Here is a 26,935-nt window from a genome sequence, read left to right on the forward strand (position 1 = left end):
TAATCATACAAGGGTCACAAGGCGTTATTCTGAGAGATCTAAAATTTGCAGTCATGGGTGAATCTTAAACACCACGTTTATGTCCGGAGGAATCTAATAAGGAATTTTCTCTAGAAGCTTGACATTAACCGTGACTGTAAAGCAAGTAGCATTTCTCTCAGACGACCGAGACCACATAATGCCAGAATTATCACCCCAAACTGTAAAAAGACAAAGGAAAAGTCATAAGAGGATTTTGGAGGGAGACTTCTAGTATGCTCAGATGACGTGGCAGAGAGGGGGAGATAAGGGGGGTCAACAAGGCAGGAGAATGGAAAGCAGTTCAGAGGACGCTCTGAACTGATGAAATAAGTAAAACTAAACTCAGCTGGTTTTAAATTTTAGTTATTGAGAGCTCTGTAGAACAAATTTAGGGTTTTGTTTTGATTGACAACAATCAATTATAAAGATTTTATTAAACTTGATAAGAGATGAAGATGAATTCAGATTTTTATAGATGGCCAATTTTTTGGGGAATGTGATCACAGACAGGACACTTCCTGTCCTCGGCATAGAAGACAAAAGTTGTGTTTTGTTTTTTGTGTGCACAGAACAAAGCTACGTTTTGTTTTGTTTTGTTTTATTTTGGGACTTGACGAGATGAAAGTACAGGACGAAAAGACAGAAGTGTTTTTAAATTTAGGATAAAATACAGGCACAGGCCTGGAAGTGATAATATGGGTAAATGGGTGACTACTGATGTTTTTGGACATAGGAGTAGAACGGGCAGTAAGTAAAGTGATAGTAAAAGTTATATCAGTAACTTATTTATTTGTATTATCATGAGGAAACCTCGTATTGCATGTAGACATAAGTGAGGGAATAAGTTAAATAGTGACGTCCAATGCCCTCCTTGGAAAGACATGAATGGGTCATTAACTAAAGGCAAACGACACCAAGTCATAAAAGATAGTCAGAGATAAGGGGCTATTGACTGGCAAATAATCTGGAGAGGACTCAGGATGGAGCAGATGTTGTTATCTTTGAGTATCAACAGCAACACCTCAGGGGGTTTGACGTGATGAGTAATAGGAAAAGTAACATTAACAGGGAAAGAATTTGACATTCTAAAGTAAATACCTGAAGGAGATTCAATCAAGAATTGAATAGATTTAAATAAGACAATATCATCTAAAATTAGACGCTATAGAAGTTATGAAAACCAGTGATAACAAGACTTAAACATTATAGGACTCAGGACGGAGGCAAGAGATGGTTAGACTACAAGAAAGAGAGAAAGTAAAAGCAGGTTACAAGTGAGGGTAAGAGTAAGTGAAAAGAGAGAAAGAAAGAGCAGGTTTAGAAATTTGGCAATGGGTGTTTCCTCCGTTACAAGAGGAAGACAGAGGGGAAGACAGAGAGAGAGACAGAGAGAGAGACAGAGGGGAAGACAGAGAGGAAGATGTGACGTGACAAAGAAAAGACAAAGAAAGTAGGCAACAAGGGGAAAACAGGTTGATAAAATGATGTGCCTTATAAACAAGGGGAAGGTTTAGAATTATTTTGATTTGTTAATACACATATAGACTTGTTAGAACAAACTAATACACAATGTTTGTAAAGCACCACATGAGCAGGTGTGAGAGATTGAGTTTGAAACTCACCTGAAGCACATATAGAAGATTAGCACATATTACATTAGATGGGTGACCTTATTCAGGCCACACCCACAGAGGAGATGTGAGATTTGATGTTAATATTCAAAGTTGTGAACTGACCCTTAAGGCCAGCTCAACGGGGGAATTATTGAGATGATTATTATAGTTGATGTATTTGTACCACACACACACACACACAAACACACACACACACATACACACACACACATACACACACACACACACACACACACACATACGCGCGCACACGGGGACACCAGACTTTTAGAGTTTGAGACATTTACAGTTTGAAACATTTATAGTTTGAGACTTTTAGAGTTTGAAACATTTGGAGTTTGAAACAAATGGTGGTAAAACAGATTTACAAGTTACAGATCGCAGAGGCAGTGTCGGATTACAGACACACAGGGGGAAGCCCAGCACCGTGGAAGGGGGGGCTCAGCCAGGGATGTGACCACTGAACTGTGAAAGGTCAAGAGGTGACATTGCGGAGTTGGAGTGACAGACGCAATTCCATCTCTTCCTTGATTACATCTTGGATTAGTGAATGTTGTAAACTATCTGGATTATTGAATTTTTGTTTAAATGTTGAATTGTATAGAAGTTTGAGAAATGGGCAAGGCCATATCTCAAAAAGGAGGGATATGTACGTGTAAACAAATATTCCGAAACTGTTTGAAATACACTGAACTGTCGAAAAGACTTTGTTTATCACCGCAGCAAGACGTGTTGGAGATGTGGTGTGTACAGAAACGAGCCAAGTGGACGAGCAAAGTGGACGGAGTCACACCGTGTCGTCCTCACCAGGGGAGGACGAGATCATGGGTGCAGCAGACAACACAACACCAGATCCATAACATCGCAGACGCAGGACTTCGTTTGTATTCTTCGTTTTTGTATGCAGAGACAACAAACAGATTCTACAGTACGCAAAGTACTATACTACTATACCCATTATCGTCATCACAAGTGATGACGATAATATGGGTGCTGAACACCTGTATTATGCATCGGACAATCGGGACAATCGGGACAATCGGGACAATCGGGACAATCGATCAACATACACAGAAATGGAAAATAGAGGGAAGAAAATAAGTGATAGTAGTGTAGTAAGGCACCCTCGGGGAGGGCTTTGACCCCCCTTAATAGACCCCCCTTAATAGACCCCCCACCCCACCCATGAAAAAACCTGTCAGGGGGCGCATGTGGTTACATATGGTACTGCACCTTGAAACTTGTTAGGGGGCGCATGTGGTGGGCATATGGTACTGCACCTTGAAACCTGTTAGGGGGCGCATGTGGTGGGCATATGGTACTGCACCTTGAAACCTGTTAGGGAGCGCATGTGGTGAGGAAATGGTACTGCACCATCTAAAATGTTTTAAGCATCACACACACACGTGTTTAAGCAACGGAGTGAGCCAGGGGCGAGCGAAAGAGCATCCATGGGTGCGAGGGGTGAGACCCCTTAGGGGGACGAGGGGTTTCCCCTCTGACGGTCTTTTACTGAGGAAAAGACTCGACACCACACAGTGGTGTCTATTGTTCATAAATATATATATATATATATATATATATATATATATATATATATATATATATATATATATATAAAATAACTTATTGGTTATAAATATATATATAAATATATATATTTAACTCTGAAGGTAGAATTCAGTTTTTAAAACAGGCATAGTCTAAAACAGGGCTATTCAGAAATAATACGGTTTTAGAAATAGCTCCTGTTTTAGCTCTGATTATAGCTGGTTGGAATCATGTTATAAAGCACAAAGTAAGTGGAAACTATTTTCACTAAGAAGGAGTCGAATTGATATTATTCAGCTATTTTCTTGTAATAAATAGTTATTTCTTTTGGGTAATGCCTAAACACAAATGTATGGGAAAAAATGTATTTCAAGAGTTGAATTCTGAAACGGCTGAATTCCGAAATTATTGGATTATTTTATCCTTTAACCTCAGTATTCACATTTGAGCCGCGTTTGATCCATGTTTGAGCAACATTTGATCCACATAGCGAATTGAAAACCCCTGTCTCCTGTCTGTCTGAAGCCTTGGCAAAAGGTGTAGTGTTATTGTTTAGTGTCTTGGGCCTTTGAAGCTTTTTTTAATAGAGTTCATCTAAGGCACCCTGCTGGGGATAAACTAACGATGCTAAGACAACGAGTCAGAACATCTAAGACCTCTCCTGGTGGGATAGACCATCACGCTACAACGACAAAAAAGCATGCGTGTATTGTATCGTCTGGAGTATGCTGAGGTGTGGGTGTGAGGTAGGGGTGTGGTGGGTCGGACAGTATCCAATCGAATTGGGTTTTCTGTCTTTTGAGGAAAGACGACACACCCAGGGGTGTGTCTTATAATATTTGTTATAAAAGAGGGGTTTGCGTGGTCAAGCAGTCCCTCCATTTTCCAGTACTTTATTGGTATAGACTCATTTTGTTTGGTCCAGCCCCCATTGCTACATTGCTTCATTATGGAGAACAACAAGACGAAAAACCCGTAAGTCTGTATTTCATTTTATATTATATTGTATTATATATAGTATTGTGGTATTTATTATTATTATTATTATTTTTTTAATAAGACAGATTTAATAAGCGTGATCGAGGCAGTAACAGTGATGATGGTAAGATTTATTATTCCTTAATCTACCGTAGATCATGTTTTTATGTTAAAATATTGTGTTTTTCTCTTCTGATATTTGTTTTATGGATTTTCAAATACCTCTAAAGAAATTTAAAGCTGTAAGCAGTACACGCTCACTGATTGTTGACAAGTGAGTGATTAAAAAAATATTGAAGGTTTTCTTTCTGTATGCATGAATCATATAAATATATAAATTCTTTAACAATCATAGAGCCTGTGTTGAGAAAAAACGTCCGAGTCTTTCTCTTAAGAAAAACAAGTGTAAAAAACGGATTCCTTTCACCAATATATCGCAGCCTGAATTCCCACCGAGGTATGTTAGGTGTAGAATATTATGTCATTATAACATGTTAAAACTGTTGCTAACTACGTATTTTATCATTATAGGCCTATTTTTACGTCTACTCCCTTTGAACGATGGGATACAGAAGAGGTTTTAAACGACAGCGTGATATTTTGCGGTGATGTTGAACCTGACGTTGAGCCCGTATATCTGACCCCCGTCACATTTGAACTGCGACCAAAAAATCTGAGGTGAGGATGACCCCCCTATTATTTCCACATGTTTTAGCGGGTTATTATTCGTTGATTTAATTGTGCTAATACATCTTCCCAGCCTGCCACCCACACCCGGGGCTCCTCAGCCGGCAGTCCTTTCACCTTTAAACGGTGAGACTTCACCCGCTTTCACAGTCAGTGACACGTCCTTACTCAGCCTTCCCCTGCCTGAATTTCCACCCGTGGAAACGCCATCAACACCACCACAGCCAGAACAACCAACAGCTCTGCTTCAGTTGTCCTGGGAAGAGTTCAACAGTTTTTTAGCGGGGGCGTGTGCTGAGGAGATCTTGGACGTGCACCAGGGGGGTGCAGAAGCTAAGAAAATCCTGAAGGAGGCTGAGGTCGTTAATACAACACCCACGTAAGAACGCTGGATTGTATTACTTTTCGTTTTCTTTGTGTACATTAGCATTAAACGTACTTATTTTTTTTTTTTTTTTTTTTTTTTTTTTTTTTTATAGAGGGGCTGTGTGTGACACGTCCTTACTCGGCCTGTCCCTGCCTGACTTTCCCCTGGCTGAATTTACACCCGTGGCTGAATTTACACCCGTGGCTGAATCTACACCCGTGGATACGCCATCAACACCAGTACAGCCTGAACAACAACAACCACCAGCTCTGCCTCACCTGTCCTTTGAAGACTTCAACAGTTTTCTTTTTACTGAAGAGGGCATTAATCAAGAAGAGCAAAATGGTAGGACTGCGTTAACCGTTTTACATACTCCTGATGTTGTGCTGCGGGACTGTATGGTATCTTCTCAAAGTCATCAAGAGGATCAAGAAATTAGTACAAATCTGTTTGATCGTTATCTCCAGAGGTCACCATTACGTGTCCGTACGCCTGAAAACATACCTGTGACTGAGGGGTATGAAGAGGGTTTTACCACTGTGTTTGGGCCTGAATTTGAGCAAAATTCATTGCCTGCCAGACAACAAAGTCGTGTAAACACACCCGCCTCATCACCCGATGATCTCCATAAAGAATCATTACTCCAGAAAGTACTGCTAGAGAATTTCGCTTTGAAAGCAAGGCTTGATAAATTATCAACCCAGAACAATTCTGATTTGGAAAAGAAAGTTGATGAATTAAGGCAAAACAATTCTGATTTGGAAAAAAAGCTTGATCAATTATCAACCCAGAACAATTCTGATTTGGAAAAGAAAGTTGATCAATTAAGGCAAAACAATTCTGATTTGGAAAAGAAGGTTGATCAATTAAGGCAAAACAATTCTGATTTGGAAAAAAAGCTTGATCAATTAGCCCAAAAACAGTCCGCGGCCCAAAAGCAATCGAATGACAGGGGCGAGGTGCTGCTGGCGTATATGAAGGAGCTCAAGGAGTACATGCTTTCAACACAAATTTGAAAATGGCAACACCACCTAAGACACCGCGTTTGGGGGGTGATTTTCTATTTAATACAGACATTCTGGACAGATTTAAGGATGAATATTACGAGCTCAAAACCAGTTTGTTTAAAACAAAATGTGCTGCATTTACAGAAGCTCTCTCCAAGGCCAACAAACATAAGAAAAAACAAAATAGAATATTAAAAAAAAACGTAACAACAAAAATTGCAGACGCATTAGAGGGTGGGGCTAAAGTGGTTGTCCATCTACCTCCAGCAATGGTGGAGACGGGAGATGGTAGTGGGGGTAATTTTAAGAACAACTGTGTAGTTGATGATTTATTGATGGACAATATAAATTCGTTTGTTGAGTCTCCACCTGAAATTAATCGAAATATCCCTAACCCTGAACCCCGTACTGTACATGCTGATTTTGATGCTAGCGTCGATTCGTTTCTTGTTGATTCGCCAATTGTAGAGATGGGAGATGGTGTTACACAGTCTGGTGAGGGTGACACGAGTGACGGGGTCTGTGAGGGTGAAATACCTTGTTTTAATGTACAAGGTGTTTCTGATGCTAGCGTTGATTCGTGTGTTGTTGATTCGCCAATTGTAGAGAGGGGAGATGGTGTTACACAGTCTGGTGAGGGTGGTTTGAGTGTGCGTGAAATACCTCGTTTTAATGCACTAGAGCTCCGCAGGAATATAGATTTCAACGAAATTGACGTTTCAGACCCCATTATGATACCCCGGCGTGTTAACGAGGCATTGACTGATGTTGTGGAGGATGCTCTGGCGTTGTCACAGGAGGGTAGTGTTTTAAACGTAGTGCTAAGGGGTCAGACTCTCGCCGCTGACGTGCAGGTTGTTTTGGACGCCTCTAATGACTATGACACAAACATATTTTTAGAAGAAATAGAACAGGTCATTCAAAGCAATGATAATTCTCTAACTGAGGGGGGTTTAGAATTTGTTGTTAACATAGCTCAGAATCAGGGGGGTGGAGCTCGACTGTTGTTGGGCGGTATCGGTTATGACGACATTATTAAAAAGAAAATGAAATTTCTTTATGATCCAGCTAATGTTGATGATGCACTGTGTTTTCCCCTCTGTGTAATTAGGGCCCTGCATGCCTCAGCGAGCCCCAGTGAGGTTCTTGAAAAAGCAAAAGAATTACATGATTGTCTAGGATTTGATCGTAATCAACCTGTGATGCTTGGTGATGTGGCCGCATTTGAACGGCATTTAGATGTAAAAATTGTTGTATTCCACCACAACGCAGAAAACAAGTGTCTACAACGTTTTGAAACCACAGACTTACCGCATACACGGGCCATATGCCTATACCTACACGGTCAGCATTATTATTATGTAGAAAATAAGAATGCTTTTTTAGGATCTAGCTATGTCTGTGAGCACTGCATACGGCCATACAACAACCCTCTTGGTCACATGTTGAATGTTTTTAAGACACGTTTTTTAACACCCGATACACTGGCTCTTACTTATGATGGTTGTTATTCACAGAACAAAGCATACTCCGATTCTTCCATAACATGGCTTGAGTATGAGGCGAAATCCAAAAATCGTGTCATTCAACATGCTTTACACGGAGGCGAGAAAAAAATAGGGAAATACTTTGTTGATGGTTTTGATAACTCTACAGATACGTTTTACGAGTTTAATGGGTGTTTTGTGCACGGTCATGCACGATGCTACCCACCAGGCGCAGTAAACCCAGTCTCCAAAAAAAAATTTGGCGATCTTTACCAGCAAACACTAAACAAAATACAGACACTCACAGAAATGTACAATTTGACACCTGTTGTCATGTGGGAATGTGAATGGATGGCTGCAATGAAAACAGACCCTGATGTGAACGCTTTTTTGGCCGGATATGACAAACCAGAGCGTCTTATTCCACGTGACGCGCTTTTTGGGGGGCGAACGAACGCTTACAAACTGTATCATGAGATGAGAGATGATGAGACAGGCCAATATCTGGATTTTACAAGCCTCTATCCTTTTGTACAGTCTCGTAGAGAGTACCCAATTGGACACCCGGAAGTTATACTGGGTGATTTTGAACCTCTTCATAATTATTTCGGCTTTGTTAAATGCACTGTGTTACCCCCTAGGGGTCTGTATCATCCTGTTCTACCCTACAGATGTCAAGATAAACTTATGTTTCCTTTGTGTCGAACGTGTGCTGAAACAATGAATCAGACAACAGAATGTAGTCATACAGATGTGGAGAGAGCATTATCAACAACCTGGGCTACTCCTGAACTCCAAAAGGCCATTGAAAAAGGCTACCTGATAATCAAAATTTACGAGATCTGGCATTTCACAAAAAAATCAGCTAATCTGTTTGCAGGCTATGTTAAAGAATTTTTAAAAAGCAAACAGGAGGCGAGTGGTTATCCGGCACATGTGCTAACAGCTGAAGACCGCAAACAATACATCCAAGATTATTATGACCGTGAAGGCATATTATTGGACGCTGAAAAAATTAGTCCTAACAAAGCATTGAGGAATTTGAGCAAGTATTTTTGTAATACGTTATGGGGATGTTTTTGCATGCGTGATAATATGGCGACCACTGAATTAATAACAAAGCCTGAAAGATTTGCACAGTTAATGTTCTCTGATCAGTTTGATGTCCGCCAGTTTTTTTTTCATTTCTGACAATGTGGCGTTAGTCCAGTGGCGTCATGGCCCGGGGAAGGGAGCGTGTGTAAAAGATGTGAATGTTTTTATTGGCACTATGACAACAGCGTACGCTCGTCTAGAGTTGTACAATGTTTTGGACAAACTACAAGAACGCGTGCTGTATTGCGATACTGATTCAGTCATTTTCACATCACGCCCGGGCGACTGGCAGCCGTCTATTGGCTCGTATCTCGGTGATTTAACTAGTGAACTAGCACCAGGTGATCATATTGTTGAGTTTGTTTCGGGTGGCCCAAAATGTTATGCTTACAGAACATCATTTGGGGAGCGAGTCGTCAAGTGTAAGGGAGTGAGTCTCACAGCCAGAAACTCTGCAGTTGTGACGGGTGAATCGTTGAAAGGCCTTGTCAACGCGTTTATGCTTAATCCAAACACCGATACTCATCTGACATGTGTCGCCGACATGTGTTTTCCCACAGTTGGAGGGACCAGAAACAACGCAGCTAAATGGGTGCAAAAATCTATGGTCAAAGCATTCACACTCAAAAGCCATAAGGACGGGTATCGTAATTCTGGAGAACACAACGCTTATTATACACAATCCTTACTTTCTTAGCAATTGACCGATTTCTCAGTTGAAAACGCTTTTTATGACAACAGCGTACGCTGTTGTGTATCTATTTTGTTCAGAATCTATTTATCCAAGGGAAATCAAGCAGGACGATTAGTTTGAATACAAACTATCTAGTTCTTTTTAAAAATCCTAGAGATGAATGTCAAATTGCATTACTCGGCCGTCAGATGTTTCCAGGCAACAGCAAATTCTTTCTTGATGCATTTAGTGACGCGACTAGACCTTCATACGGCTACCTCCTAATTGATTATAAATCAAAAACCCCAGACCATTTAAGGCTCAGAACTGATTTACTCTCTAACAACCCTATTGTGTACACCCCGAAGAAAGGTGTGAAATAAATTATGTCGTCTTGCATGCAGAGAAATTATGCACTCCTTGACTTCCTATTTAAAGCATCGCCACGCGTGAGAACTACTATTATATCGATAGCAGGTCCTGACTTTATTAACGCTCTCTGTGAAATCGCTCTTAATGTATTAAAAGGAAACATACCTTTAACTACAAAACAATACAAACAACTTTGTAAGAAAAAGTCTATTGTAAGACTTGTGGCTAACAAACAAGTACGACCGGCTAAGAAAAGAAAAGTGATTACGCAGCAGGGGGGAGGATTTTTGCTACCTCTCTTAGGAGCTGCCCTACCTTTACTCATTGATTTGTTCAAACGTAAATGATGGAATATAGTAACAAGATGTATCTAGTCCCTCAACAACAACTGGAGAGGCTTAAACAACAACATCTAGACCCTTCTATTAACAGACGGGCTCAAAATGATCTTGATAAAGCTATGGCCGAAATACTAGACATCACAGACATGGACGTGGGCAAAAAAGCTAAAAAATACGGGGTTATTTTACAGCGTTATCTCTCATTAGTGAGACAGGATGCACAAGAGAAATCTGTTTTGACATTATCTATGCCGTCTAACCCTAGTGGTGAAATTGATGTAAACGCTGTGCCGTCATCCACTGATGGCAGGACAGTTATTTCAGATAATTCTGATATTTTGAAACATATTCCAAAACGCAGTAGGAAAAATGCTGAACTAATCATGGATGCTTTGACTGCTTCAGATAAAATAACATGGAATGCACAAGGTGAAGTCATTTTCAATAATAAAACAGTTAGGGGTTCGCATGTATTCGATTTAATCAAAAGTGTTACATCACATCATAATGTTTCAACGTTTTCCAGACCCACTGGTTGGAAATGATTTTTAACCACCTTAGCAGTATTGAACATCCCTATGTCTGCAGTCCCTAACAACCAAGTTCGTAATTCTATATCTGCTTTAAAGACTCACTGTGGTGAACCTATTGACACACCTGATGATCCTATTGACACAGTTAAGCGTAAAAGAATATATAATCTTTCACCAGATTTTGTAACCCCCAAACGACGCCCTACACTAGCTGCTAAATGGTTGAGTTTTTAATGTGTGGTTTTTTCATTCTATCTTTTGAAATAATTAGTGATTGTGTGTAAATATGAAATTTATTTTTTCCTTCTTTAATGAGTTTGAATATTGAAAAAAGTAATAAACCTGTTTTTCTTATGATCATGTATTTGAATATGTTTTTAATGTTTGGTTTTCATTCTGTCTTTTGAAATAATTGGTGATTGTGTGTAAATATGAATGTTTTGTTTTTTCTTCTTTAATGACTTTGAATATTGAAAAAAGTATTAAACTTTTTTTTTTTTTTTCTTCTTATGATCATGTATTTGAATATGTTTTCAATGTTTGGTTTTCATTCTGTCTTTTGAAATAATTACTGATTTTGTATGAATATAAAAATGTCTTTGAGTTGAAATAAATAAAAATTCTCAATGCTTGAACAGTTTTCTAGAGTATTTATTTAACACACTGAACACATGTAAGATGGATATCACGACATACATAAACAGGTAGAATACGTTTAACAAAACGACACACCATTACATCATTACATGATAAATCAGAATCATACATGGTGATATATTTTTCATAGGTCATCCCTTTCTGAATATGGCAAAGAAAAAAAAACACAATGCTGCCCACATGTTGTAGAAGTGGTGCTTTGAACCTGCTTTGTAGAATGATAAACACATGCACAGTTTTTCTTTAGAAACAGTCTAACATCTGGTGGAAAAAGTTTAGATGCCGGTGAGTTTCCAAAACTATCGAAAAAATAGCCAACGCTGTTATGACTAATGTACACTGCAAACCAGTGTTCACCTGGTTTTGTGGATGGATGAGTGTTTATAATCAGCATAGATGGTAATTTGTTTACTCGCTCAGGCAGTCTGTCAGCGGGGAAAACACCCAAAAAGTGTACGTTCTTTTTTACACAACACTTCATAATGGCTGATGGTATTCATAATGTCCTATATTTAATAGTAGTCCAAAAGCACCTGTCTTCTATTAGAGATTTCTATTATGGAGTCAAAAACCGCGTAGCAGATCAAATTAACAGTATTTGGTAGAGGCACACGAAAGCGAGTCTCGAGTCGAACATTACCACTTTTAATTAGGGATAGATTTCCGGAATGACCCTCGTCTGCTTCTAGGTTAAAACAGAAAAGCGTGTATCCGTCTCCAAAGTTGTCACGCGTAATAGCTAATGATCTGTCCTTCAAATGACGCCCAGTTGACTGGATTAGTTGATAATAGGCACGGACGTACGCCTTTCGTTGAAAATGGGGCTGGAGCGGTTTTGCCGGGAATGTCTGACCATCTACAGACACGGCCATAAATTCTGTGTTAAGATGTTGGAAATTAAACGGGTTTTGTGTATAACTCCCCGTGTATCCATCGTTGTTAACAAAGCCTATTATTATAAATTTAGGTATCTGACCCATATACAGGTTATCTTGATTACACACCCTCGTGCCTGCAGGTATGGAAAATGTTTTTATACCAACACGATCGATTTCAGAGACAGATCCATGCCGTTAAGAAGTAGCTTTTCTTGAAAAAATAAATCTGAGTGAATAGGCCCTATAAGCTCCACGATGCGCCCATTGTCCGTGTATGTGCTTCTCGTCGTCAGGCCGACGTTGGCTCCAGCTGTCGCATCATTCATGTGCCCATACGTATCCTTACAGAACAGCGCCGTGCTGAACGTACTTTCCAATGTGTCTTGGCTGTAGTTTAGTAAACACTCAATAACTCCTCTGTAAGGATAGGTGTTAGATGATTGTGTAATCAAACGGTCCCCTAACATAATATCAACTTGTGAAAATAGTGAAGCTGTGGGGTAGTTGACGAAGCCTACGTCTGTTCCTGCGTCGATATTTGTACCGTCGGCTTTTGTAATTTTAGCTCGTAGAAGAATGTACGAATCGTTAAGATCGAGGTAATCTTCACCACCCCCTGTTATATGAAATTCTATGGGGCCTGTGTCGGTTATTGAGGACACAGGTGGTATCTCAATAAATATAGACTTCTCAATCGACGTTTGCGTATAAGGGACGGTAAAAAGATCCAACTCGGACTTTACACATTCTTTTGACTGATTATGTAGAAGAGCCATGTTAAAAAATGTCTCTAGAAAATAGACGTCCTTTCTTAGTACTCCCCGCTGCTGCTAATGAAGTCTTTCTACCAGTGCATCGTCTTTTGACTGTGTTTTTACGTTTTTTAGGTGTGCGTGTCTGCGTGGTCTCTCGAATGCTTGGTGGTCTTTTAACGCCTCTTTTTGTGAAGACCACAAGACCCTCACCGCGCTGTTGTTTTTTCTTGGGGAACCTGGTAAACACCGCTTTAGCAACATTTGATGCCACGCCCCTTGCAATATTTCCAAAAGCTGTTTTCAAATGAGGCTTCGCCATCATCACACCTTTTTGCAGCAGAGGAATTCCCCATCTGTAAAGGCCTCGGAAGATTCCACCCAAGCCCGTGCCATATTGGACACGACCACCGTGAAAACCGGGGAGCTCACCGCCGGCCTGACTTGCATAATATCCCATATATTTATCATTATCGCTGGTAAACGGTGTGTGAGCCATTTTGATTCCAATTAGAAATAATGTTTTAGTGGTTTAAAGTGCAGCTTAACAAATACTTTGCCGTATAGAAAAGGAATGGGCTTGTTTTGATCGTTCTTGAGTGAAATCTCAATATCGTCAATCACCGTCTTGGACAGCGATGTGTAGTGAGGCTTATCATAAGTAAGAGTGGCGATAGTATCCGTTTGATTCGCTATATTAATGCAGCGTAAAAGCGGCGTGTTAGTGTCTCCAACCAACTGATAATCAACAATATCACTATATATAAAGATATTGTAGCTCCCTGCGTGGATATCTGAAGGGAATGGTGCCTCACAAAGCTTGCTAGCCTTATTTACATCTACTAAAAAATTATCGCCTGGTATAAACCCAAGTATTTCTGCCAAATTACCACGGAAAATGAAAGTATAGCCTTTTGGATTGGATAGAGCCACTTTATTTGTTGTATTATTCGATATAGCTATTTTATTTGTTATGTTATTGTATTCAATATGTAAATGCTCTGTTGCGTTGTTAACACCCAACCAGTAGTTAATTTCTTTAACCAACCTATGTACAGACTCATAATAACCAACTGTAACTGTTATAATACACTTCTTTCCAGAGGGTGTTATAACGGTGATTACGGCGTCATCCTCTGGAAAGCTCTTCCAGACTCTTGGATATTGTATTTCGATAAGACCGACTTCATAGGCCTCCTTCAACAACAAGGCTCGCGCTAGTTTGTTTCTAAAATGTCCTATTTTATTGTTTGGGTAAACATCCAGTGATGCATTGCTAGCTAGAGTTACGTAAAAACCGTTGTTTCTACTCATTTTCACAGTTGTTTTATCGTATATCCACCACGTCCTTTGCTTTCACCCACGAGTTAAATTTTTCTGGCCATCCCAACCATTTAACCAAAACAGAAGCTCTCTCGCCTGCACCCCGTCGATTCAAAATCTTTTCAATCTTAAAAATCTTGTTCTTGTCCACAATCACGCGCTGGAGCTCTGCGCCATAGAAGGTACCTTTGACAGCTTCTCCTCCTAAGTCATTCAGCTTATACACTGGTACAGGTTTAGCAATCCGATGTGTCACTGTGAAAAATTCATCTGTGAAAGTCTGCTCATAACCTTTCCTAAAAATACCTTTCTTCTTCGCTATTCGCACCTGATCACCCACGTTTAGCCCAAAAACAGTCCGGGCCTCTGGTTTGTACAATTATTATTATTTATTATACAATACATGGAAGACCTCTTTCTCGTTTTCTTTGCATACAGATGCAGGCGTTGTCTTTATCGAGCGGTGGTGTGTGTTGTTATAAGCAGTTGTTAACTTGGGTATAGCATCTAAATAACGACGTGAATTTACAGAGGTTAAATAACGCCACATTCTTGTCTTAAAAGTTCTGTTGAAGCGTTCAACCACACTAGCCTTGGTCTCATTCCCTGTAGAAAAATGTATGATCTTATGGTCTTTTAATAACTGTTGGAAGAGTTTATTATAAAACTCAGTTCCCTCATCTGTTTGAAGTTTATCGGGGATCCGCCCTTCACTCAATATGTCTTTAAAAGCATTTGAAACAGCTGAAGCAGACTTGGATTTCAGACACCGCACCCAGGCATATTTTGAGAAGATATCAATACATGTCAATAGATACCGAATGCCTTCGTTATCTGATGCATATTCACTCATGTCAACTAAATCGGCCTGAAACTGGTTGTCTATGCCTTTAACAAGAACTCTGTTCCTTCGAAACTGGCGTCCAGCCCTGGCGTGTAGCGTGTATGAATCTTCCCCTAATACATTTTTTTTTACATTCTGATATGATGGCTTATTGTCCTCCGTTTCATTTTGCACTGCTTTCTGTAGCTTACACACGCTTCCTAAACCTGCGGGGTGAGCTGGATCATAATATATTTTGCGTAAGGTACTCTCCATGATGAAGACAAAACACAGATTAGCATGGTTATAGAATGACAAAGCTTTTTATTACTGAATACAACTGCGCCATGTATTTAAGCTCGCATTCAACATAGCGGATTCAAACCAGTCTCCAGCAACAGTTTCATACATAGAATCAATTACTGTATGGAGGTCTTCTTCTTCTTTCAAATCATACAAAACTGTTTCCGCAGCACCCTGGATCCTCCCGGGTGTGGCATAAATACCATGTCCAGTCAAAAAGCGTGAAAAGGCTTCTGTAAAGTTATCGTTCCATAGTTCATTCGTCAGTTCTTCAAAAAACAGGAGGAAATACTCGGGGCCCCATGGAAAGAGACATTGATGGTGTTTCTGACTCGGGTGGTTTGTCTCACACCCATAACAGTTTGCTTTCCAATGTTTAATTATCACATGGCTGAGAAGATGTGTAACAATTTTTTTGACCTTCTCAACAAATTTCAGCATTAGAGGACCCGCCACAGGTTTGCCTCCTCTGACCTCTATCTCCATCGATTTGTCTGGTCCACCATCGTTGTTTTCTAACAACGCGGGTCCTGTAGAGGCTTGAGATGTAGGCCCATGTAACACAGCGTTAACACCCTCTTCAACCAACTGCGTGTCTGTTTTATCTGAAAAGTAAAAACATTTTAGTAAACCTTTATTAAATTTTAGTTTATAATAAATAAAAAACAAATAAATCATCACATACGCATAATACCTACCAGTCCAGATTTATCACTTCTCTATAACGCTGTTTGTTTTTGTTTTGTTTGATAAATCCTCAAAAACAAGACGTTTCCTAACGTGTTCCAAACCAGGGACTCGTCTGGGTTGTAGGATGGCTTCGTCAATCTTGACAAATAACTCTAGCATATGCTCCCAATCACCCCACTGTATAAAAAACAGGTTGTCGAAATATCTGTCCTGGTCGTAGGGCCTTGAACTATAGGGCTGTAAGAGCCAGTCCTCTAAACCCTTTTCCAAAAGTAACACCGCTCTATCCACACAGACAGATACAAAAACAAAACCATTTTTCTGGCTGCTACCCCGCACAGACTCCATGCGATACATTTTGGGGCCCGTAGAACTGGGCCAATGAAACACATTAGAATTTTTAACAAAAATACCTTTACGATCGTCGTTACAAATATCCCTAAACTCTCTCCAGTCTGATACAGACATGGGGCTCGATTCACCAAAACCCCATGACTCGTTGATATCTGATATGGCAGTTTTTAACATTACCACTCCATTGTAATGCTCAATATTATAAAGATACCCACCCTCACCCTGAAATTTTACTCCAAAACCGCACAAAGATGTATTCGTGCGCTTCTTAGGTTTCCGTTGCGGCGGGTCAGGAGCACTCAAAAACAAGTCAGGCGTATGTAACAAATCCTGAGACATCTCGATCGGGCCAGCCATTGCTCTTTTGTTGCAGCGCTCAAGAACTCCAAAAGAAAGGAAGACTTAAACCTGAGAGACAGATGTCCCCCCTATATACACCAGCTGTTCTTGAACACTCCTCCCACAGAGCACATGGATTGCCCCTAACAGTGGGGGGTCTCACCCCTCGCACCCCACAGGTGCTCTTTCGCTCGCCCCTGGCTCACTCCGTTGCTTAAACACGTGTGTGTGTGATGCTTAAAACATTTTAGATGGTGCAGTAACGCTCCCTCACCACATGCGCCCCCTGACAGGTTCCAAGGTGCAGTAACGCTCCCTCACCACATGCGCCCCCTGACAGGTTCCAAGGTGCAGTAACGCTCCCTCACCACATGCGCCCCCTGACAGTTTTTTTCATGGGTGGGGGGGTCTATTAAGGGGGGTCTATTAAGGGGGGTCAAAGCCCTCCCCGAGGGTGCCTTATTACACTACTAGTGATCAACTTGAAAGGTTATGAAATGCATGATGTGTAATAATGTACAATGTACAATTGACATGACAGTAGCTGAAGAAACACAATGGCATATTACACCACAGCCACTATTGTTTGCACTAACTAAGAGAGCTTTTTTATCTGCTACAACATAACTACATGTAATGTTAATGAGATTATGAATTGAGATGGGAAATGTACCAGTTCATATGTGTCAAAGGTGTGACCGAAGCGAGCAGCGGAAGAAGGTCTCTTAAGAAACCAAGGACGTATGGTGGTGTGGGGACACTTGTGGGACGTTGTGCCTATGTATCCCTTTTGTGGCCAGCCATGGTCATAACAAAGACCAGCATCACCCAGAACCATACCGCAGGGTCAAGGTCGAGAGGTTAGTGGACAATCTGGTCCCAGTAGCACCTGATACTACGTATTTGATTCTATTGGGGTGTCCAGAGAGGTCCCTGACGAGTCAAACTGACTGACCAGAGAGCAGCGGGTTTAAGGGCTTTCCGCTTGTACTTCTATATTTCCCATCACACCGCACAAAATTATAGACAAGATAAATTGTCTGTTTGTCAAATTACAGAGATTGACCAATCTGACTCAAAATTTAGGACAGTAATGCTTTAGACATGTTGTGGGCCGAGAGAAAAGGAGTGTGTTCAATGTTGAGAACTGTGTTTAAACTTTTTGTGTGTAAAAGTGTCATTTTAACACCAATAATGAAAGACATGTTGAAAACTGAAAAGAGTAATGTGTTTGGCATATGAGACAGTAGACTAATGCTTTGATAAACAGGAGGGAAATGTGATAAAATGTGAATATATGAGTATATTTCTGTGATGTATTTTATCTGCATAATAGTGATATTTTATCTGCATCATTAGTCTAAGAGAAGAACGGGTGTGTGATAAACTGCATTTGTGAAGGGGTCGTAAAGATGGGCCAAAGAATGTTTACCCAAGGCTCGATCTCTGCGGAAAAATACCAAGTGCCTTGATGTGAAGCTGACCAATGAGAAATGTGACCAGCCTATTCCAGAATATCTAATAAAACCAACCAGCATGGGAAAAAACAGGGTGAGACGCAGGAGTGTCAGCCAGGCTCCTTACAACGGCTTGGCTGACACAGCCCAGCGTTTTCTCCCAAGCTTGCCATACAAATGTCTGATGTTTCTGTGTCGTTTCATATTCTAAGTTGAATTGTGTTCTCTATGTGTTAAGGAATAGCATCGGTGCATGTCTCATCCCAAGGACATGTTTGTCTAATTCCATGACAATATTTTACACACAGAATTCAAACCGAATATAGGGAGCTTGTTTGGCCTTTCTGTTTCCTTTGATTGGTGGGCCAATCCAGAGTCTTCACTTGCTGCCGCTCCCAGTACTTAAGGTGTCCTGTTCCATTTGTTCAGGTATGCTGGCCTTTGTGGCCAGTTTGCCATTCATTTGTGCCTCTAATTTGTCAGGGCTGTGGATGCAGTGCCGGACCTTGTGTGTTTTGAGGCACAAGTTTGCTTATTAGTTTGTTATGTGTCTCCTTTTACGTTGTCACTTTGATTCTGTTTATGGGCCTTTGTTTTGTTAGGCCTGTGTGTCGTTTTGTTTTCTTTCTTATGTTTCTGTTCATTTACCTTACCTTACATTCCGGTTTATTAAACATTACAACTGTGTTTTACTGTTTTCCATCTTGGATTTGGTTACTTCTTTTTACCCTCTTGACTCGCCGTTGTAACAATTGGGGGCTCGTCCGGGATCTTTGCACCCTGTCCAATAAGGCTGTAAATAACTGGTTTGTATTTGGTAAGTTTTTGAATTGGCATATGTTGTTTTACGTTTGTACTGGCGTCCTGTTGATTGGGTCATGGAACATGGTTTTGTTTTACTTGTGGCTGAGTCCTGAGGGTGTGCGTGACTATCCTGTAAACCTTGACATACAGCATGCTTCTGAATTGCTGCAGATCACTTAAACAGGCATGAATCACTCTAATTACAACTTTCAGGGGGTAAATGAGAAGATAAAAACAATTTAAGCGTTGAAAACTCTTCACTACTAATTTAGTAGAACGTGTCTCTAACTTAACTTCTCTGCTCGTTAGTATACGCCACCTGCTTGTCTCTGTGGTTCCACAGGTGTTTTTTTGAGCGATAAAAACAGGTTTAAACAAAGACAAACAATAGCGACAAAAACAATATAGATATATTTAATTAAATACTGTGAAACAGTAAAAAGTTATGTAGTGCACCTTTAATTAATGAAAATATGTGGCCTCATATGTGGCCTCATACTGCCTTCCTGACTAAACCACAATATTCATTGGCCGTTCGGCATCTGAAAATAGCTATTTGACAATAGTAAATATAAATGATCAAAAAACAGTTATTCATTACAATGTGAAATATACATAAATTGGCTTATTCTCTTACAAGAATACACAGAGCCTATTATGCAAAAATAACCCATGGTTCACTATGTTCTGATGCCATCCATCCATCCATCTTCTGCCGCTTTATCCGGGGCCGGGTCGCGGGGGCAGCAGTCTGAGCAGGGACTCCCAGACTTTCTCCTCCCCAGACACTTCCTCTAACTCCTCCGGGGGGATCCCGAGGCATTCCCAGGCCAGCCGAGAGACATAGTCTCTCCAGCGTGTCCTGGGTCTTCCCCGGGGCCTCTTCCCGGTGGGACATGCCTGAAACACCTCCCGAGGGAGGCGCCCAGGAGGCATCCGGAACAGATGCCCGAGCCACCTCAGCTGGCTCCTCTCGACGTGGAGGAGCAGCGGCTCTACTCCGAGCTCCCCCTGTGTGGCCGAGCTCCTCACCTTATCTCTAAGGGAGCGCCCAGCCACACGGCGGAGGAAACTCATTTCGACCGCTTGTATCTGCGATCTTGTTCTTTCGGTCACTACCCAAAGCTCATGACCATAGGTGAGGGTAGGAGCGTAGACCGACCGGTAAATAGAGAGCTTTGCCTTTCGGCTCAGCTCCCCCTTTACCACAACGGTCCGATGCAGCGACTGCATCACTGCAGCCGCTGCACCGATCCGCCTGTCGATCTCACGCTCCATCCTTCCCTCACTCGTGAACAAGACCCCAAGATACTTGAACTCCTCCACTTGGGGCAAGGACTCCCCACCCACCTGGAGAGGGCAAGCCACCTTTTTCCGGTCGAGAACCATGGCCTCGGATTTGGAGGTGCTGATTCTCATCCCAGCCGCTTCACACTCGGCTGCAAACCGTCCCAGTGCATGTTGCAGGTCCGGGTTTGATGGAGCCATCAGGACAACATCGTCTGCAAACAGCAGAGATGAGATCCTGTGGTCCCCAAACCGGACACCCTCCGACCCCTGACTGCGCCTAGAAATTCTGTCCATAAAAATTATGAACAGAACCGGTGACAAAGGGCAGCCCTGGCGGAGTCCAACATGCACTGGAAACAGGTCTGACTTACTGCCAGCAATGCGAACACAGCTCCTGCTCCGGTCATACAGGGACCGGACAGCCCTGAGCAAAGGGCCCCGGACCCCGTACTCCCGGAGCACCCCCCAAAGGACACCCCGAGGGACACGGTCGAAAGCCTTCTCCAGATCCAGAAAAGCACATGTGGACTGGTTGGGCAAACTCCCATGAGCCCTCGAGCACCCGATGGAGGGTATAGAGCTGGTCCAGTGTTCCACGACCGGGACGAAAACCACTCTGCTCCTCCTGAATCCGAGGTTCGACTATCGGTCGGATTCTCCTCTCCAGTACCTTGGAATAGACCTTACCCGGGAGGCTGAGGAGTGTGATCCCTCTGTAGTTGGAACACACCCTCCGGTCCCCCTTCTTGAACAGAGGGACCACCACCCCGGTCTGCCAGTCCAGAGGCACGGTCCCCGAACGCCACGCGATGTTGCAGAGACGTGTCAACCAAGACAGTCCTACAACATCCAGATACTTTAGGTACTCAGGGCGGATCTCATCCACCCCCGGAGCCCTGCCACCGAGGAGTTTGCGAACAACCTCAGTGACTTCAGCTTGGGTGATGGATGAGCCAGCCTCCGAGTCCCCGGTCTCTACTTCCTCTTCGGAAGACGTGACTGAGGGATTAAGGAGATCCTCAAAGTATTCCTTCCACCGTCCGACGACATCCCCAGTCGAGGTCAGCAGGCCTCCACCCGCACCGTAAACGGTGTTGGTGAGACACTGCTTCCCCCTCCTGAGGCGCCGGACGGTTTGCCAGAATTTCTTTGGTGCCGACCGATAGTCCTCCTCCATGGCCTCCCCGAACTCCTCCCAGGCCCGGGTTTTTGCCTCTGCGACAGCACGAGCCGCGGCTCGCTTGGCCTGCCGATACCCGTCGATGACCTCCGGAGACCTACAAGCCAGAGTGGCCTGATAGGCCTCCTTCTTCAGTCTGACGGCATCCCTTACTTCCGGTGTCCACCACCGGGTTCGGGTGTTGCCGCAACGACAGGCACCGGAGACTTTGCGACCACAACTCCGAGCAGCCGCATCAACAATGGAGGCGGAGAACATGGTCCACTCGGACTCAATGTCCCCAACCTCCCCCGGGACATGGGAGAAGCTCTCCCGGAGGTGCGAGTTGAATACCCTACTGACAGAGGGCTCCACTAGACTTTCCCAACAGACCCTCACAATGCGCTTGGGTCTGCCAAGTCTGTCCGGCTTCCTCCTCCGCCAGCGGATCCAACTCACCACCAGGAGGTGATCGGTTGACAACTCTGCCCCTCTCTTCACCCGAGTGTCCAAGACACGCGGCCGGAGGTCTGATGACACGACAACAAAGTCGATCATTGACCTCCGGCCTAGGGTGTCCTGGTGCCATGTGCACTGATGGACACCCTTGTGCTTGAACATGGTGTTCGTTGTGGACAATCCGTGGCTAGCACAGAAGTCCAATAACTGAACACCGCTCGGGTTCAGATCGGGGAAGCCGTTCTTCCCGATCACCCCTCTCCAGGTGTCACTGTCATTGCCCACGTGGGCGTTGAAGTCCCCCAGTAGAACAACGGAGTCCCCGGTCGGTGCACTGTCCAGTACCCCTCCCAAGGACTCCAAGAAGGCTGGGTACTCTGCAGTGCTGTTCGGCCCGTAGGCCGCCACAACAGCGAGAGACCTGTCCCCCACCCGAAGGCGGAGGGACGCGACCCTCTCGTTCACCGGGGTAAACTCCAACACGTGGCGGCTGAGCTGAGGGGCTATCAGCAAGCCCACACCAGCCCGCCGCCTCTCCCCGCGGGCAACACCAGAGAAGTGGAGCGTCCAGCCCCTCTCGAGGAGATGGGTTCCAGAGCCCAAACTGTGCGTGGAGGTGAGGCCGACTATATCTAGTCGGTATCGCTCAACCTCCCGCACAAGCTCAGGCTCTTTCCCCCCCAGCGAGGTGACATTCCATGTCCCCAGAGCTAGTCTCTGTGCCTGGAGATCTGGTCGCCGAGGCCCCTGCCGTCGACTGCCGCCCAGATCTCTCTGCACCGCCCCCTTATGGATCCTCCTGCGGGTGGTGGGCCCACGGGAGGGCGGCCCCACGTCGCTCTTTCGGGCTGTGTCCGGCCGGGCCCCGTGGGGTAAGACCCGGCCACCAGGCGCTCGCCAAGGAGCACCCATCCCAGGCCTGGCTCCAGGATTGGGCCCCGATGACGCCGATCCGGGCGACGTAAACTGCCTTGTTCGTGTTGTCATCATAGAGGGCTTCTGAACCGATCTTTGTCTGACCCGTCACCTAGGACCTGTTTGCCTTGGGAAACCCTACCAGGGGCTTGAAGCCCCCGACAACATATCTCACGGGATCATTCGGGCACTCAAACCCCTCCACCACGTTAAGGTGTCGGTTCAAGGAGAGGATGCATTTGTTCTGATGCATTTGTGTTTTATTTGTGCTCTGTTTTAATGACCTGTCCAGTCCAGCTCACTGCTTTTATGTCGGCAGCTTTAGCAAGTATTATGAAATAATACTGAAATACTGTTTTCAGATTCATATACGGCATGCTTATTATTCCCTACGCCAACAGATGCAGGAACTCTTTGGACTGAAGCTATTAACATTTAAAACAGGAAATCAAGTATCAAGTCTGAGGAAAACAAAAACATTTTTGAAGCCTGAAAAATACACGTTGGACATTTAAGTAGTATTATAAGTTTACACGTATGGCAGCCAGGTGCCTTTCACGGTCAAAGTAAGCAGGGGCTTAGCAGACCTGCTGTGTGGTTTTCGGGTGTGTGCATGAACTTTATGGAAGTAGGTCACCTAAACTTTGGTCAACAGGCCACTAAATAGGTCATCATATTGTCCAACCAAACTTCAACAAAAAAACATCAATGCAAAAAACTGGCTCAGCTCTACTTTCCCTTTTATTATTATTATTATATTATTATTGATTAATATATTATTATTAATTATTATTATTATATATTATTTGTATTACCGGTATGTTTATTATCAAATCAACCTAATAATTTCTTCTGCTCTCATCACAGCTCACTGACATGTTCTTCCAGGAGACAGGAGCAGCGACAGGTGCTGCAGGTGCGACAGGTGCTGCAGGGCTGTGTGTGTCCCATATCTGAGGAAGAGAGCTGGGCAGAGGTCTCAAAGGGAGGGAGCTAGGAGTTAGGGGACAGAATTTGAGAAAGGCTAAAATAGGATGCAGCCTGATTGGGTCATGAAATCAGGTTAGAGCTGTATGAAGGTATGCAAGTGCAAAATAAATTATGTTCATTTTGAATATCAATTATCAATGTCTATTTGTGCAGGTGAAGGGAAATGTTTATCACTTGATACTCAACACTGTTATAATTTGTCTAAAAAGTTAATATACATTTTATTTTTCACTTTTTTTTTAGACTTAGTGTTGTCCAATGGAAACAAGGTAAATCTAAACCAGGACAAACCCAGACCAAACCAGGAGGGTCATGCTGTAGATGTCTTAATTTTAAGCTGTCTGCCATTCAAATTTGGAGAGGTAGCCTTTTTTTTTTTAATTTTTACAAATGTTTGAGTAATCTTGTCTGGTGAAGTAGTTTCAAGTCTAAACATACAAAAGCGCTGAACGGTGCGTAAGCATTAGGGATCAAATAAACCAATCAATCAATCAAATGTATAAATAACTAAATTTAGATTCCATATCTCAGTGGTACTATACTGGTTAAATAAAGAATAATAAATACACAAGCGTTGAATCAACTCGGTGCTTTCTGTGCTGTGTTCTTGCTCCTCAGTCAAAATGTTACATCACGTGCTGCAAATCACAAGCGCTGATGATCCATAAAAACATACATACATCTGCTGAATATTGTACAGTTCTTCAGTCATTTGCAGCCTATATTGAAGAGGAGGAAATGTTATTATTTACATCTGTAACAAGGAACTATGACTTTAAATTGAGACGTTGACCTTTAAAAAGTCACTGATGTCTGGCATGTAACCACCCGTCGCACACATGCTAAATTATGTAATAACGGATTAAATAGCTTATGACGGATAATTTGGGGGATTTGTCCGTCACAAGAATTGTCAAGTGTACTATGGTTTGCTGTGCTGTCCCTACACTTCAAGAGATGAAGATTTGCCTAAAATGTTCAATTCACAATTTAGTATATTGCAGGAGATGGATGGATGAAAAACCTTTAAAATGAAACACACAACACCAAATGTAAACAATAAAATAGAAAATGTGCAAGAAGCAGGTAAGTATAAATATAGAGTGAGGAAAATAAGGATTCTAAGTTCTCCCTCTTAGAAATTATGGATGTATCTAAAATGTTCAGGCGCAGGTGCATTTCCACTGTGAAAACAGAATCATAAAAATAAAGAAATCACGGTGTATGATTTTTTAATAATTTCTGTGCATTTGAAGGTTGATTCCACCCCCACTTTGTAGGAAAGGCAACTCATATTTTGCTTTATGCACGCTTTTCTAATAATCCTGTTTATGAGGTCTTCTTGCTTTGAGGGCTCATAAATTACTCTGTTTAGGTACAGATAGGTACATTGCAAAATATAGTTCCTTAGGCATTTCTTAGGTCCATAAATCATCACTGGTTTCGTTCTGAGTACGGTAGTTCTGCTCTGAAAGTGGTTTCACTACAATGGCCACGTTGCTAAATACTTGCTTTGTTGTAGTGCCAATTGCTGTCAGCAGATCTAGTCATTGGAATGTAGGCCTGTTACATTTAGTTTTTCAAATATAGGCATTTTTTTATGTACTGAAACACAAGGAGAACAAGGTACTTTCAAGAGTCAATAAAACCAATACACGGTAGCATAGTGTCTGCGTAGGTTTCCTCCGGGTTCTCCAGTTTCCCCTCCCACTAAAAACTGGTATCTGAAAGAGAGTTTGTTGTGATAGTGAATGTGGGGAAATGGATGGAAATTAGCCCATGGGTACAATTTGGCTACAATCAGTGCTTGTATGTTCATTAACACTAATAGCACTGTCCCGACCAAATAAAGGAAACAATATACAGCATGATAATGTTCACTTTAAGTCTTGATATGAACCATGCAAAGTTACAACAAATCGCTAATGTGTCTCTTGAAAAAGCAAAACCCTTGTTGGGGCAGTGCAGAGTAGTGCAGCAGGATGCAGCTCAAAACAAGAACATGTCCAGGAAATGGTGCAGGATACTGTCCAGGATACTGTCCAGGATACTGTCCAGCAAAAGATCCATGACTAGAGCAGAAAGGGCTTCACAGATTTGCTGAGTCAGACCATTCCACTCTGACACTGTCAAATCATATCCTCAACTCACAAAAACTTACAGGACATGACAGTTAAATTACATTTAAGGTGCTTTACATACACCCTACATTTTCCTTGGCTTATAATTATCCAGTGTGGCATTAAACTTGCCTTATATTCATTTAATTCCAGGAAAAGTTACATAGTGCTCCTTTATGGTTACCAAAATGACAAAGCTCTAATTCAACCAGAAACACTGCATTTTTATTCCCCAGTCGTGTTATTTAAAAAAAAAAAATTCTGATTCAGAAAAAAAAAAAATAATCCCCCCAAAAAATCTTTCATTTTCTCCCTTTCTCCCTTCACATCACTGATGTTTCTAACTGGCTGGATGGGGCACATGTCGGTCATCATGTCAACCACACAATACAATACATCACAAGTGTTGTTCATTTTTATTATTTTTTGTAAACCAAAATGTGTCATATTTTCTGTCATAAGCTCGAAATGAACCTAATCAATCAATAACTGCCAATGTACAAGCGTCAAAGTGGATCCTTTCAATACTTTTCTTCCTTCCCATGTATCTATGTTTACACCTCCACGTCCACACCAGGACTTACTGATGTGCCTCTTTTGTATTCACCTTTCCAACAGAAGTGACAGCTGAAAATTCCCTTAGTAAACATAGCCAAATGATCCTGATGTGTATGTAACTGTTCAAAACAAGGTAAACACACAAAAAAAGCTAAGTGTTCCATTACCGGACAGGGTGTGGACTTTCTGTGTGGAATTTGCATGTTCTCTGTCTGTGGGTGGGTTTCTTCCAGGAGCTCAACCTAAAACATAGTCAACGGGTATTTTCAATCAATAAATACACTTGTCTTTAATGAATGCAAGATTGTGTTTGGGAAG

The 26,935-nt window shown here is 42.3% G+C and overlaps 1 protein-coding gene across 1 annotated transcript in view; it reads right to left on the reverse strand.

Moving 5' to 3' along the window:
- LOC140370580 (uncharacterized) overlaps positions 1 to 20,587 on the reverse strand; it is a 153,691-nt gene extending 133,104 nt beyond the window's left edge. Inside the window, exon 1 of the mRNA XM_072457953.1 lies at positions 20,582 to 20,587. Coding sequence (XP_072314054.1) covers positions 20,582 to 20,586 — 5 coding nt within the window. The 5' untranslated portion in view covers position 20,587. The remainder of the gene's footprint in view (positions 1 to 20,581) is intronic.
- Positions 20,588 to 26,935: the final 6,348 nt, after the last annotated feature.

Source organism: Eucyclogobius newberryi, unplaced genomic scaffold (assembly GCF_026437365.1).
Source record: "Eucyclogobius newberryi isolate DKJ021-1_F unplaced genomic scaffold, fEucNew1.0.hap1 SCAF_1, whole genome shotgun sequence".
NCBI classification, from domain to species: domain Eukaryota; kingdom Metazoa; phylum Chordata; class Actinopteri; order Gobiiformes; family Gobiidae; genus Eucyclogobius; species Eucyclogobius newberryi.